This window comes from Schistocerca cancellata, chromosome 2 (genome assembly GCF_023864275.1).
Source record: "Schistocerca cancellata isolate TAMUIC-IGC-003103 chromosome 2, iqSchCanc2.1, whole genome shotgun sequence".
In the NCBI taxonomy this organism is placed as follows: domain Eukaryota; kingdom Metazoa; phylum Arthropoda; class Insecta; order Orthoptera; family Acrididae; genus Schistocerca; species Schistocerca cancellata.
Window position 1 is genome coordinate 665,776,139 of NC_064627.1, and position 15,671 is coordinate 665,791,809.

Sequence of the window (15,671 nt, forward strand, 5' to 3'; positions counted from 1 at the left end):
AGTTGTCTGCCCCTCATGTTTCCTTGGATGGTATAATCTGCCAAACCAACTTCAGACTGCAACAACATGCCATACTTCACATCAAAAAGCTATCCCACCTTCTCCTAAATTATCTCAACAGTGGTGTTTCCCTTCCTGTTCCTCCGCAGCTCCCCAAACAGCCACACCGTCAACCACCAATCTTCTCCCACAAACTGAGCTTGGCCAACCTCCTTAACATCCCAGACCTGTAATAACTCATTATCACTAGAACCAGTCACAACAGTACAGTGTTCTCAACCTCTCATCCAAAGTACTCCCCCCCCCCCCCCCCCCCCTGCATTATCTCTATTATCCAAGGCCCTTGCTTTCAGCCCTAAACCTGCATTTAATCATGCTGCTTTGGTGATGGACCTACTTTCCTGTACATGTAATGTCAACTGGAAATATCACTTTGCAGCCCAATCCCAAAACCTTTCCAACAGCTAACATGACATTGAACCCTGCCTTGAACATTCCAACCACAATCCTAGTTTGATCCACTACCACTACCTCAAAATCATCCCTTACATGCTTTCCAAGAATTCCTCACATCCAGTATTGCTTCACAACGTTTCCTCAGGTCCTTACAACATGACCATAACCTGTCCTCTGCAGAACTCCAGGCCTTACATTCCCTAAAAGCTGATGATCCCACCATTAACTTCCCAGCAGACAAAGGATTTACCACTGTGATACTTGACCAGCAGGAGAATGTTAGCAAAGGTCAATTCTGGTTGTCTGACACCTCTACATACATCATCTTGTAACCTCCCCCTCACTTATCGACCTTAATGACAGTGAAAAATTAAACTGCGTGTACCTAATGGAAATTTGGGAAAAAGCAATCGTCACCGAAGTTAATTTGTCGGTAAAGAGGGAGGAAAGGGTTACATCTAAATGAAAGGAAAAATGTAAATGAAACTGGTGGAAATTAATTTTGAAAAGGGGTAAAGTTAAAAAAGAAAGTAAATGTGCGGCCGTTACGTTAACAATTAACTAGCGGTAATTAGATATTTGAGATTTGGGGGAAATTACTGTCGCCAGTCCTAAGGACAATTACTATAGTAACTGAAAAAGAAGGGTTATTACACATATAATTAGCACTAGAAGCGTGGCAACTGAAGGTTGACACGTGTAATGTGAAAACTGAAAGTTTGTCAGAAGTATTTAATTTCGCTACACTCTGACTTAATTTAGCAAAAGAATTAATAAAACCGGAAAATCGAAAGTTAATTTAGTGACTGAAGTTAATAGTGAGCTTTCTTTTTGAAGCACATCGAAATTCAGTAAAATACGGTTAGTCTTGGACTACCTCAACAATCATATCAAAAGCTACTTGAATCTATGCAATTTAGAAATAAGAGATTTAACTTTTAACTTGAATTAAATGATTCTGAACAATTAACAATAGTAAAATTTAGTACGTGCCAAGCTGAGCTGCAGTCACAGGTAAGCTAAAATACGGCAACAAAACTCACACTCTTAATTTGTGCTTGTGTAATCTAAATATTGTAGCCAGCTATGAATACCTTAACTGAACTTTGAAATTAAAGCAGTGAAATCGAATGATGCTGGCGTTTGAATTTCAACGACACTCGGGTTCATTCCGGAAAAGGAAGGGACCCTGCTTGGTAATGCAATTGGGACAATGATCATCAAAGGTTCATGCTACGTTGCTGTAATTTAGTTATGAAAATGGAACAGTTTGAAAAGCTGAGGTCTGCCATACAGTTCTAAAACTTTATGTGCTTCCAGTCTTCCTTGTTGGTTGATTGAAGGTTTGAAGCCGTCGATCGAGGAGGTGGCGATAGTCACTCATTGTTGGCCGTCGCTGTTGCAGAAGCTGGATGTTGGCGCGCCTTCTTCTCGACATGGTCACCAGGCGAAACGGGCTCTTGATGTGCACCAGCTAATGCTTCCCGTCCGCGACACCGTGTCAGAAACTATCATATAATTTTTTTTTCGTTGTTTTGTTACCTCAAGATATGACATTTCAGTGTCTTTATGTATTGTAATTACAATACATAAAGACACTGAAATGTCATATCTTGAGGTAACAAAACAACGAAAAAAATTATAGTACAATAGATGGAAATAGGAGGATATGCATTTCCGGTGTTACAATCTCTATACAGACCCCACCCTAACAATGCACCCCCACTTCTTACATTCTTCCTAAGATCCACAAACCCAATCCTCCTGGTCGTCCTATAGTTCCTGGCTTCAAAGCACCACTGACTGTATATCTGCCTTAGTTGATCAACACCTACAACCCATAGTACAAAGACTCCCCTCCTAAATCAAAGATGCCAACCATTTCCTAGATTGTCTGAAATCTGTGCTCATGCCCCTCCCACCATACACCTTGCTGATCACCATTAATACCATCTCCCTCTATACTAACATCCCCCACGTACATGGTCTGTCTTCTGCTGAATATTTCCTCAGTCAACACCCACCTGATTCCAAGCCTATGATATCTTATTTGCTCACGTTAATCAACTTTATACTTACTGACAATTACTTCACCTTTGAGGGGCAGACATAAAAACAGATCAGGGGTACGTCCATAGGAACTAGGACGGCACCTTTATGTGCCAACCTTTTCATTGATCACTCGTAGGGGGCTGTTCTGGTTGCCATAAGTCTTCAGCTCCTGGTTTGGTTTAGATACATTGATGACATCTCTGCCTTATGGACTCATGGTGAGGCTGACCTGTTAAAAATCCTGGAATCTCTAAATACCTTCCCCCAATTAAATTTCACATGCTCCTATTCTGAAATCCTTGCCACTTTCCTTGAAGTTGATCTCATCCTCACTGAAGGCCAGCTACACACTTCCGTCCACATCTAACCTACTAACAAACAACAGTACTTATATTTTGACAGCTGCCATTGTTTCCATGTCAAACGTTCCCTCCCATACAGCCTTGGGATTCAAGGCAAACATATTTGTTCAGAAGCAGATGCCACAGCAATACACCACCAGTCTCACTTCAGCCTTCACTAGATGTAATTATCCCAACAACCTAGTTCAGAAGCAGATTTCTCAGGTCACAATGTCCAATCCTGTTACTGCTGATCCCTCCAAAATATAACTTCAGAACACACTACTTGTCACTCAGTATTATCCTGGTCTTGAATGTACCAGTCTGTCTTTCTAAAATCAAGCCCTGAAATAAGATGCATTCTGTCTGCAGTTTTTGTCCACCACACTTAGAATAGCTTTTTGCCACCCTCCAAATCTCCACAATGTCCATGTCAGACCCTGTGCTCCTTCTGCACCCATCTCCCTACACATGGCTCCTACCCCTGTGACCATCCCCACAGCAAGACTTGCCCTATGCACCCTCCTACCACCACCTATTCCAGCCTTGTAACTGGCAAAACATATACTATCAAAGGGAGAGCCACCTGTGGAATGACACATGTCATATACCAGCCGTTCTGTAAACACTGTTCGGCCTTTTACATCGGCATGACTACCACCCAATTATCAGTCAGGATGAATGGGTATAGGCATAGGGTGTATACTGGCAACAGACAATATCATGTTGCAAGAGCATGCTGTACTGAATGACAGTCATGACCTTGGTACCTGTTTCACCATATGTGCAATGTGGATTCTTTCACCAGACACCAGTTTCTCAGAACTCCGCAGGTAGGAACCAGCTGTACAACATGTCCTTGAGTCTCGCCACTCACCTGGCCTTAATTTACGTAATTTCCTTCTGTCTCAGCATTTATTCACAGTAACTATTCCTTTCTTCAATACATTTTAGTTTTCTACATCTTTTTTTCTGACTTGTGTATTTTTTGCCATCCCCCTCCCACCTCTGTTATATGCAATCCACTTCGCTTTTCACTCGTATTACCTTGTACTCAATGTTAATTAGTAGTAATATCTGTCTTGCATATTACCCTGTCTTCCACCTTTAAGCTCTCACATTTTCAAATCTCATCCAGTGCAGTCCCCAACAATTAGTCTTTCCTTCTCAACCCACCCAGTAAGTCTCCCATAACCTGGGGTTCTGGGTGACTTTTTTAAACTGTACCTCTTTCCCTAAACCTCTCCAGTCCTTTTCCTTCACCCCACTTCCTTCCCCTTTAACTCTTCTGCCAGAAGAAGGAGCTTGTAAAAGTTAAATCCTTTTGTGTGTGTGTTCCCTTGCCATGGCTTGGCGAGTAGATTTTTTATCCATCCATTTACATTATATTATAACTAATTATAAATATGTCTTTATGCTATTGAGCCACACAGTTTCACTATTTCCATTTGTTACATAAACAAATAATATTGTGTTCTTTTATTTGATTTAATATATATGTAATAATTGTTATTTGTAGGGCAGAACACTCCAAGAAGTACAGTTAGCAGATCATTTGACTCTGGTGTTGGTACATTCACACAAGGAGGCCGTACCCAGCAAAGACCATCACATGGAGATAACAGGCCACCTTCGCAACAACAAGATAATTCACTTTCAAATTTTAGTCAGTCCTTTCATAGAAACAACAGGACAGTTGGTTCAGCAAGTGGCTGGGCTACAGGAAATGCAGTGGGTGCAACAGTCCCTGCAAGAAACCCCAGAGGTGTTAATAGTGGATCAACTTTTGTAAGTTTAGACAGAGACAATAGTCAGTCTAGAAACAATGAACATCCTAGAAGAAATGTGAACTGGGGTGGACAGTCTTTTGTCAATCCAGCAACCAGAAATGACAATAGAAGCAGAAGTGACAGTGGCGATAATGCAGTTATGTGTGGTTGCTCTGTCAATGCTATATTGCTTACAGTGCGGAAAGAAGGGCCTAATACAGGTAAAGAGTGATTTAGAATGTGGTTTTTGTAAAAATAGTGGATACAAATTAAATTAAACTAGACATTTCTTTGAAAAGAAGTGAGGAAGAGTGTAATCTTTCGATTATTATTTCTTCCCTTTTTACATATTTCAAACGATGGAAAATCCAGGAAGGAAGATGCTGAGTCGCAGATAGCCACAACAAAAAGACTGTTCTAGTGTGGCTACAGGTGCCTTAGACTGCACTCGTGTGTGTGAGTTGCGTTTGCGCGCGCACGTGTGTGTGTGTGTGTGTGTGTGTGTGTGTGTGTGTGTGTGTGTGTGTGTGTGTGTGTGTGTCTGTCTGTCTGTTGTCTATTTTTGATGAAGCCCTTACAGGCCAAAACTTTAATTGGAACAGTCTTTTTGTTGTGTCTATCATGACTCAGCATCTCTGCTGTCTGGTGAGTAGCAACTTTCCTTTCCATAATACTGTTTACTTGTTTGTTGTAAGGTTTTCTTTGTCTTTCTTCATGTAAAGCAGTCACTCATTTGATTTATTTTTATCAGGACGCCAGTTCTATAAATGTGGAAACCCAGCACAACAGTGCAACTTCTTCATTTGGGCAGATGAGGCTCCTGCAGAGATGCCTGAGGAGCGTAATGTGAATTCACCGATGTGGCGACCAAATCAGAATTTCACAGGTAAACCATTGTCATGTAAATGTTTTGTTTGAACATTTTCTGTTTCAAAAATTTGTAAAATTACACAGTCATTTAGAAACTTCCTGGGTCTCTCTCTCTCTCTCCCTCTCTATCTATCTATCTATCTTTCTTTCTTTCTTTCTTTCTCTCTCTCTCTCTCTCTCTCTCTCTCCCCCCCCTTCTCCCTCCCTCCCCCTCCCCTTCTCCCTCCCTCCCCCTCCCCCTCCCCCTCCCCCCACCCTTCCCTCTTCCCTTACTCTCCCCCTCACTCCCCCCTCCCTCTCCCCCTCACTCTCCCGCTCCCTCCATCTACATTTTTGTGACTGACTACAGTGTGCCGTCCTTGCGGATTGACTGAGGTGGAGAGTTATGTTGGACGGAGTGGGACAAAGGAAGAAAGGAGTGGGGAGCAGGAGGGAGTATTGAGGAATGGTAGCTGGGAGGGAGAGGAAGCAGATGCGTATGATGTGAGTGTGACACTGGCTCTAGTGAACTAGCCTCTGCCCCACACCCACCTCCACCCCTGCCTCAGGATTTATTTTGCACCAACGCCCTCTTCCTCTCACCCCCCTCCCCCCTCCCTCCCCCTACAACCCACTTTTCTATGTCCTCATGCTCTGTGCACAACTCGCCCTGCCTGTGGCCAGAACATTGTTCTGCATACCTATCCAATGGGTTCTTTATACCTATCCAATGCATCTACTGCCTCTCCCTCCCAGCTGTCAGCCACCCTTCCCCTACCCTATCTCCCACTCCCCACCTCGTAAAATGACTTTGTCTGAAAGTTAGCAAAATTCTGTCTTGTTTATGTGTCTTTCAGTGTCATAGCACTTCTACTACTTGGTAGGTTGTTACCTGGATTCCTTAAATTACTTCCTTTTGCTTTGTCAATTGAACTTCACTTTAAGAGAACAAGTAAATATTCTTGTTTTACTCTTGCAGTGGTAGTCATTTGCCTAACTAAAAAGTGTGTTATAATCAACCTTTTTCTTGGATATTATAAGCAGTAACTTCTTATAATCCAGGTCCAGAGCCTCTATAAAAACTTTAAATGATGTTATTTTTACCTTTGGCTGTTTTTATTGTGCTATTGAAGTTTTGATTTATGTGCTGCTGTCAAGCACCTACAAACATAATACAATGCAACAGAAAAACATGACTACAAAGAATTGTTATTTTTAACATATTCTGTGCTGTAACAATTCATATAATTGTATAAGCATGTGAATATTAGCATATTGCAAACTTTGTTGTGTTATATGCTTGTAGACATGTGACTCTGGCACATAAGTGGGCATTGCAATAGCATGATAAAAACAGTTACAAGTAGAAGTGGAAAATGATGTCATTTCAAAAAAGTTTAGAGCTAGCATCCAAGACACTCAATATGTTGTGAAAGGAGACTTTCTAACAAGATGATGATTGGTGGTACAAATGATCATGTGAAAAATAACAAATGGTGAATGATATGACATTAATTATACAACATCCACTAACACTTGCACAAAAGTTTGCTCATTCAGAATCTTTTCACTTAGTATTAGAGCAAGGAGAAAATTTCTCAGCCTAGTATTTTAGTGTGCTCCACTAAGCTATTCTGTATACTAGAACCTCAATTATCTGACCTTACATTAACTGACTCCTCGTATTATCCAACAAAGTGTCCGACCACTTATTTGTGCTCCATGTTGAAACAATTTTTCTGCTGTCACAACATGTGTCCCTCAGAGTCACATTGCATATCCTCTTGCATGCTCAGTTAACAGATTGCTGTATTGCTGAGGTATTTGCTTTGCTGTACTCTTTAATGTGCTGTTTACTCTGTGTGCTTTTATGCTTGTTTCTGTATTACATTTAATTTTAAAGTTGCCTTGTAGTGTTATACAGTGTATTAAATTGTAATTAAGATGTATAAGAGATTCTCAAAGACTAAAAATGCGTAAAAATCGGAGAAGGAAATATGTTGTGTGCACAGGAGAACAGAAGCTAAGTGTTCTGCAAGGACTTGACATAGGTGAGTCAGTTACTAAATTAGCCTATGAAGTAGGTGTTGGAGTGACAACAGTTAAATACTGGGAAAAGTACAAAAAAGATCTTGAAGCATTTTAATTAACAGTAAATGGTGAAAATGCTTTAAAAACTAGAAAAGTATTGAAAAAACTGAAACTTGAGCTCTTGGATGACACTGTGTCAGTTTGATTTTGTCAGGAAAGATGTATGGGGACTCCACTTTTTGTCCCTATTATAAAAGAAAAAGGTTTTAGTTTTAACTTCAACAAGGTGACATGTTTTTGCCCTGCCCCTCCTCCAATGCCACTGACTTCAATAGATCAAGTTGTTATTGTGGTTAAAACAATAGGAAATATGTGAGTGCTTTGTTAGAGAAAACAGAAGAGTGCTGTGATTTTTTGAAGCAATGAAATGCCCCAACGTAAAAATGCAGTTTACACAGTTATTATGGATTGATGAGAACTTAAGAAAACCAGTCTACAAAAATCATGGAAGGACTTCTTTCCTAGCCTAACCAAGAGCAAGAGCTTCCAGAAACCAGTAAATCTGAAAATGCAGGCTTAATTAGTAATGTGCAAACTCTTTAGAACGATAACCAGCCTGTTGATGTAGGGGAATGGCTAGCAGGAGGTGATGATGCTGCTGTTACCAGTGAAGAAATTGAAGATGATCAGTTCATCAATCTTCTTTTGGAACAGTGTAGTATTGAACAAAGGGAGTCAAATGATGAAGACAAGTAAGAAGAGCATAAGATCAGCCACTTTGAAGCAAAGGATGCATTCGAGACTGCCCTCAAATATTTGGAACAATAGCCAACTGCTACAGCTGTAGACATATGCAGACAAAAAAGTGGTGTGATGCAGCTGAAAAGTTAAGGTTTAAGAAATTTGGAGGGGGGGGGGGGGGGGGGGGATAAAAATTACACTTTTTAAAACAGGTTTTCAGCATCTAAAACTTTCTGTTTTCGTTTCTCTTTATTAGAAACTTTTTTTTACCTCATTTTGATGTATTACATCGTTTTGAGCTCTGTAAATTATTTTTGTCATTCTCCTCTAATTATCCAACGATTTTAGCAGTCTAACCACACTTTGGTTTCCAAAGTGATGTTTAATCGAGGTTATACTGTATTATAATTCAGTTTCATTAGTTAAAGAAGTAGCCATTGTAGCGACACACTGTAGATTGCTTTTAAATTAAATAATAATAATAACAATAATAATAATATGGCAAGGACAAAGACCTCTCACACTTAAAACCTTACAGATTAGTTGTTGTTGTTGTGGTCTTCAGTCCTGAGACTGGTTTGATGCAGCTCTCCATGCTACTCTATCCTGTGCAAGCCTCTTCATCTCCCAGTACCTACTGCAGCCTACATCCTTCTGAATCTGCTTAGTGTATTCGTCTCTTGGTCTCCCTCTACAATTTTTACCCTCCATGCTGCCCTCCAGTACTAAATTGGTGATCCCTTGATGCTTCAAAACATGTCCTACCAACCGATCCCTTCTTCTAGTCAAGTTGTGCCACAAACTTCTCTTCTCCCCAATCCTATTCAATACCTCCTCATTAGTTGTGTGATCTACCCACCTAATCTTCAGCATTCTTCTGTAGCACCACATTTCAAAAACTTCTATTCTCTTCTTGTCTAAACTATTTATCACCCATGTTTCACTTCCATACATGGCTACACTCCATACAAATACTTTCAGAAACGACTTCCTGACACTTAAATCTCTATTCGATGTTAACAAATTTCTCTTCTTCAAAAACGCTTTCCTTGCCCTTACCAGTCTACATTTTATATCCTCTCTACTTAGACCATCATCAGTTATTTTGCTCCCCAAATAGCAAAACTCCTTTACTACTTTAAGTGTCTCATTTCCTACTCTAATTCCCTCAGCATTACCCGACTTAATTCGACTACATTCCATTATCCTCGTTTTGCTTTTGTTGATGTTCATCTTTCAAGACACTGTCCATTCCATTCAACTACTCTTCCAAGTCCTTTGCTGTCTCTGACAGAATTACAATGTCATCGGCAAACCTCAAAGTCTTTATTTCTTCTCCATGGATTTTAGTACCTACTCCGAACTTTTCTTTCATTTCCTTTACTGCTTGCTCAATATACAGATTGAACAGCTTCGGGGAGAGGCTACAATCCTGTCTCACTCCCTTCCCCACCACTGCTTCCCTTTCATGCCCCTCGACTCTTATAACTGCCATCTGGTTTCTGTACAAATTGTAAATAGCCTTTCGCTCCCTGTATTTTACCCCTGCCGCCTTCAGAATTTGAAAGAGAGTATTCCAGTCAACATTGTGAAAAGCTTTATCTAAGTCTACAAATGCTAGAAACGTAGGTTTGCCTTTCCTTAATCTTTCTTCTAAGATAAGTCGTAGGGTCAGTATTGCCTCACGTGTTCCAACATTTCTACGGAATCCAAACTGATCTTCCCCAAGGTCAGGTTCTACCAGTTTTTCCATTCGTTTGTAAAGAATTCGCGTTAGTATTTTGCAGCTGTGACTTATTAAACTGATAGTTCCGTAATTTTCACATCTGTCAACACCTGCTTTCTTTGGAATTGGAATGATTATATTCTTCTTGAAGTCTGAGGGTATTTCGGCTGTTTCATACATCTTGCTCACCAGATAGTAGAGTTTTGTCAGGACTGGCTCTCCCAAGGCTGTCAGAAGTTCTAATGGAATGTTGTCTACTCCTGGGGCCTTGTTTCGACTTAGGTCTTTCAGTGCTCTGTCAAACTCTTCACACAGTATCATATCTCCCATTTCATCTTCATCTACATCCTCTTCCATGTCCATAATATTGTCCTCAAGAACATTGCCCTTCTATAGACCCTCTATATACTCCTCCCAACTTTCTGCTTTCCCTTCTTTGCTTAGAACTGGGTTTCCATCTGAGCTCTTGATATTCATGCAAGTGGTTCTCTTTTCTCCAAAGGTCTCTTTAATTTTCCTGTAGGCAGTATCTATCTTACCCCTAGTGAGATAAACCTCTACATCCTTACATTTGTCCTCTAGCCATCCCTGCTTAGCCATTCTGCATTTCCTGTTGATCTCATTTTTGAGACGTTTGTATTCCTTTTTGCCTGCTTCATTTACTGCATTTTTATATTTTCTCCTTTCATCAATTAAATTCAATATTTCTTCTGTTACCCAAGGATTTCTACTAGCCCTTGTCTTTTTACCTACTTGATCCTCTGCTGCCTTCACTATTTCATTCCTCAAAGCTACCCATTCTTCTTCTACTGTATTTCTTTCCCCCATTCCTGTCAATTGTTCCCTTAGGCTCTCCCTGAAACTCTGTACAACCTCTGGTTCTTTCAGTTTATCCAGGTCCCATCTCCTTAAATCGCCACCTTTTTGCAGTTTCTTCAGTTTTAATATACAGTTCATAACCAGTAGATTGTGGTCAGAGTCCACATCTGCCCCTGGAAATGTCTTACAATTTAAAATCTGGTTCCTAAATCTCTGTCTTACCATTATATAATCTATCTGAAACCTTTTAGTATCTCCAGGGTTCTTCCATGTATACAACTTTCTTTTATGATTCTTGAACCAGGTATTAGCTATGATTAAGTTATGCTCTGTGCAAAATTCTACCAGGCGACTTCCTCTTTCATTTCTTAGCCCCAATCCATATTCACCTACTACATTTCCTTCTCTTCCTTTTCCAACTGTCGAATTCCAGTCACCCATGACTATTAAATTTTCATCTCCCTACACTACCTGAATAATTTCTTTTATCTCATTATACATTTCTTCAATTTCTTCGTCATCTGCAGAGCTAGTTGGCATATAAACTTGTACTATTGTAGTAGGAGTGGGCTTCGTGTCTATCTTGGCCACAATAATGCGTTCACTATGCTGTTTGTAGTAACTTACCTGCACTCCTATTTTTTATTCATTATTAAACCTACTCCTGCATTATCCCTATTTGATTTGGTATTTATAACCCTGTATTCACCTGACCAAAAGTCTTATTCCTCCTGCCACCGAACTTCACTAATTCCCACTATATCTAACTTTAATCTATCCATTTCCCTTTTTAAATTTTCTAACCTACCTGACCGATTAAGGGATCTGACATTCCATGCTCCGATCCGTAGAACGCCAGTTTTCTTTCTCCTGATAACGATGTCCTCCTGAGTAGTCCCCACCCGGGGATCCGAATGGGGGGCTATTTTACCTCCGGAATATTTTACCCAAGAGGACACCATCATCATTTAATCATACAGTAAAGCTGCATGCCCTCGGGGAAAAATTACGGCTGTAGTTTCCCCTTGCTTTCAGCTGTTCGCAGTACCAAAACAGCAAGGCCGTTTTGGTTAGTGTTACAAGGCCAGATCAGTCAATCATCCCTGCAACTACTGAAAAGGCTGCTGCCCCTCTTCAGCAACCATACGTTTGTCTGGCCTCTCAACAGATACCCCTCCGTTGTGGTTGCACCTGCGGTACGGCTATCTGTATCGCTGAAGCACGCAAGCCTCCCCACCAACGGCAAGGTCCATGGTTCATGGGGGGGTACAGATTAGTATATTTCATTTATGCACTTCCAAAGATTTCAGAGTACTTGTAATGTGAAACACTTCAGGTGCACAGAGGTCTTGTGGGTCTTAGCCCACACCAGATTTGATTCAGCCAGAACAAATCAGTTGAGGACCCGTTACATAAGCATTGTGCATAATAGAAACATCACGCCAAAAGTACATAATTGCAATATTTATCTATATAGCAGATGCATTTGCTAATCTGTGGATACCCACTGCCTTTTACAGTAGATTGATTGACTACTGTAAGGTCTGGATGATTGAGTGGTGTGCAGGCAACTGCAAGATGGTAAAGAAAAATCACCAGACAATGCCCACAGGAATCAATCTGCAGGCCCACCTTCTGGGGCCTAGCAATAGAACCTCTATTAAATCTGAGACGGATGACAGCACCAGTGGGATCATTGTTTATGCAAATAGCTAGTGGTATCATTGACAACACCGGGAGTGCCCCTCCCACCCTCCAGATCATACCCAATTGTGAATGACTGGTGATGACATAGCAGTCGGTCACTAGGTCTTCAGGGTCTGACCTCAGGATTTCCTTTTCCTTTTTAGGATTTCCTTTTCCTTTTTTGTACATTACAACACACAAATACTCTTGCCAACAATACAAATATAAACAGATCCACATAAAACATTATACATACTTCTCAGTGGCACACTACAAAGAAATTTGACAGTTAAACTAGGTAATCTAGAGTATCATCAAACATACAAGAAAACACAAGGGCATAGATCTCCATTAGAAAATGACCATTAAAGTCCAAATAAAAATTGTAACTGACAAGGCTTCAAAGGTATTACATAAATGAGCAATAGTAAACTGTAGAGATTACCATCGCAGTACATGAAAATATACCACTGTCCACTTTTTGAGTTGATGATATGCTTTGCAGCTATCATCTGACTGCAAAAGCTTTACCTTGCTAGTGACCATACTATGAATAGGTGCAGGCAGAGAAGTGTGCTCTTATGTCTGCCAGTGGTTTTTTGAACCATGTCAGGGGAAGCAGTCACTGTGGTTTTGGGAATGTACCCAACAGACTTCACCGTCCACAAGCTGTTTAATTCTCAATGAAGAAAATAAATGCAATAGCAGAACAACACATCTACAACAAACACAGTTTAAAAGCTTGGCAAATAAACATTTGGCAACAACAATGGGACAATAGAGAGAAGAGCCAAAAAGCCTATGACTTCTTCTGTAGTATCAGGGAATGATTGAGAATTAAGCGTACTCACCCCAGTCACTTCTTGGCTGACTTCTTAACAGGCTACGTCCTGTACCGTGTGCACCATCTTCATGTGTATCTTTGTCAGGAGGCAAATGTACAAGTGAGAGGGGGCAGGGGCAGGGGAGGTTCCCCTAATGCGTCACCTTACACTGCAGACAATTTATACAGCCTAAACAATTAAAATACACATGATGGCATCAAATAAACACTATGTGATCTTGACAAATGGGTCAAGCCGAGCCGCACAGCTGACACTGTATCGGCCTACTTATAAAAGGACTGTCTTAAAAAGCCATATAAAAAAAACTATGCCATAAATCAACTGTGTAGGAAAAGACAGATTGCTACTTGCTGTCTGCAATTTAACGTGTCTTCTTTACAGTAAGTAGCAGCCTGTCTTTTCCTACAATGCTGATATTCCTACCTGGAGTTTCTGTTGTTTGATTATGCCATAAATCAGTTGGCGCTTGACTTTTGTCATCATGCAGTGTATATCAACATGACATAAACAAAAGAACTCAGTGATGCCAATGTCAGACAAAGCTATTTTCTCCTTTTTTGTCGTATTTGTCTCAGATATGTCAGGTGATTGGTAACTGCATTGTGAGGAGTAAAAAAACTATAATTCGATCACATTTGTATTGTATTCATGGGAAAATATAAGTACACAAAAGTTTATGGATCAAGAACAAATGGAGACAAAAGCAAATTCCACTGGTCAGTTAGCACTGGGTATGACCTTCCCATCAAAAGACAGTTTAATGTGGGGGAATAATAAACCAAAAGAGATGTAGTTGTGAAATGTACATTTGGACTATGAAATGGTATTGGTTTTGCTCTTCAATTTTAAAGTCACCATCCTTCCATAAAGTTTGTCTGAAAGCAGTTAGTGGAGACTTCTACAAACAGTTGACCTGTCTGTTAAATTGATCAGATTTATTAGACTAAATGTGGTGGTGCTCAACTACGTTCCCCAGTAACTCCATCGAGAAAGCAGTTAATCACAATTTTAATACTGTCCAACATTTGAAGCTGTTTTCCTTTTCCTTGAACTTTCGCTGCTCTGAAAGGAATACAACATAACCCCGTTTCTAAGACTTAAAGCACTGAAACTGTTAGCATAATTGCCATTCTAGGTTGTATGCCTCCAAATAAATAAAAGTAAAAGCAAAAAGCACATTTAACATTCAAAGATAGTGAGATTATGTGATAACTGAGTTTAAATGCTATTATTTTTATCTTAAATATGAATTTTCAGAGACATTTCTGAGTATATTTTTCATTTTTCAAAGCATTTCCATTTCTAGAGCAATCTTTCTTACTTCCCCTTGGAGACCCCAATATTAGAAGAATTTTTGTCTTTGTTTTGTTTACCAAATTGTTTATTTATACTAATGAAGTTTTTCATTCCATGAACACAGATGTATTTCTGGGCATCAGGCAATTTTTTTCCAGGTGGAGGGGGGGGGGGGGGTTAGGGGAGTGTTAAATTGTATGACACATATTTACCATTTAATTTCTGTCCAAAAAATTATGGATTGATATTAAACAAACAGTCAAATGCAGAGTAAGTGCTAGTACTTACCTGTAGCAAATATTTATTCATTGTGGCATTTTGGAAAAGTGATTACCTACTTCCTTTGCATCAACTGGAACACTGTGATGCAAAGAAGGGAGAGCAAGACCTCCCAGTTCATTTTTATTTGTACTGTTCCTTAGGTAGGTTACATAATGTTTTATAATTGAAAATGTTTTTTATGGCATTGTTGTGGAAACTGGGATGCTGAGTAGAATTTGAAGCTGATTTCTAATTTTGGAAAAATTTTTTGAATTGCATTTCTCAGCACTGCCAAAGTTTTCTCTCGTCTTGTAGTTTGCTCTTCTTTAAGCTATTTCAATTTCCTAATGGAAAATTCTCCAGCTGCTGACAAAAGTTCTGGCAACACTGATTGATAAAATGTGATGGACTGTAGTATATTTTCAGTGTTGCAGTTTATGCGTTTCCTTGGAATTGTGCTCTAACGGAATTTAATTAAATCTTGATGACAAGCCCAAAAAGGGCTTTAAATGTTGTGTGATGTTGTTGGAGTCTGTAAGGATACTTGTTTTGGTATACACATGCTGCCTCTCAGTCATTTCCATCTTCTTGGCCATACACCAACACCATCTTGGCTTGTTCCTGACATGAATACCGAACCATTCTGCTGCTTACAGTATGCTGCATCAATCACACAGCCTGAAAAACACAAGGAACACATGGCACATGGTCATAGGAAATATCATCCATCAGTGCCTTCTACTGTGGTAGTGATGCATTTCCAGACACATGTTCATAGGACCTTTTTTCCTCCATTTCC

General features: G+C 39.9%; 1 protein-coding gene across 1 annotated transcript in view; it reads left to right on the forward strand.

Moving 5' to 3' along the window:
* LOC126162371 (DNA topoisomerase 3-alpha) overlaps window positions 1–15,671 on the forward strand; it is a 208,888-nt gene that overhangs the window by 145,298 nt on the left and 47,919 nt on the right. The window contains exons 14-15 of the mRNA XM_049918826.1: window positions 4,369–4,839; window positions 5,370–5,504. Of these exons, the coding sequence (XP_049774783.1) occupies window positions 4,369–4,839; window positions 5,370–5,504 (606 nt within the window). The remainder of the gene's footprint in view (window positions 1–4,368; window positions 4,840–5,369; window positions 5,505–15,671) is intronic.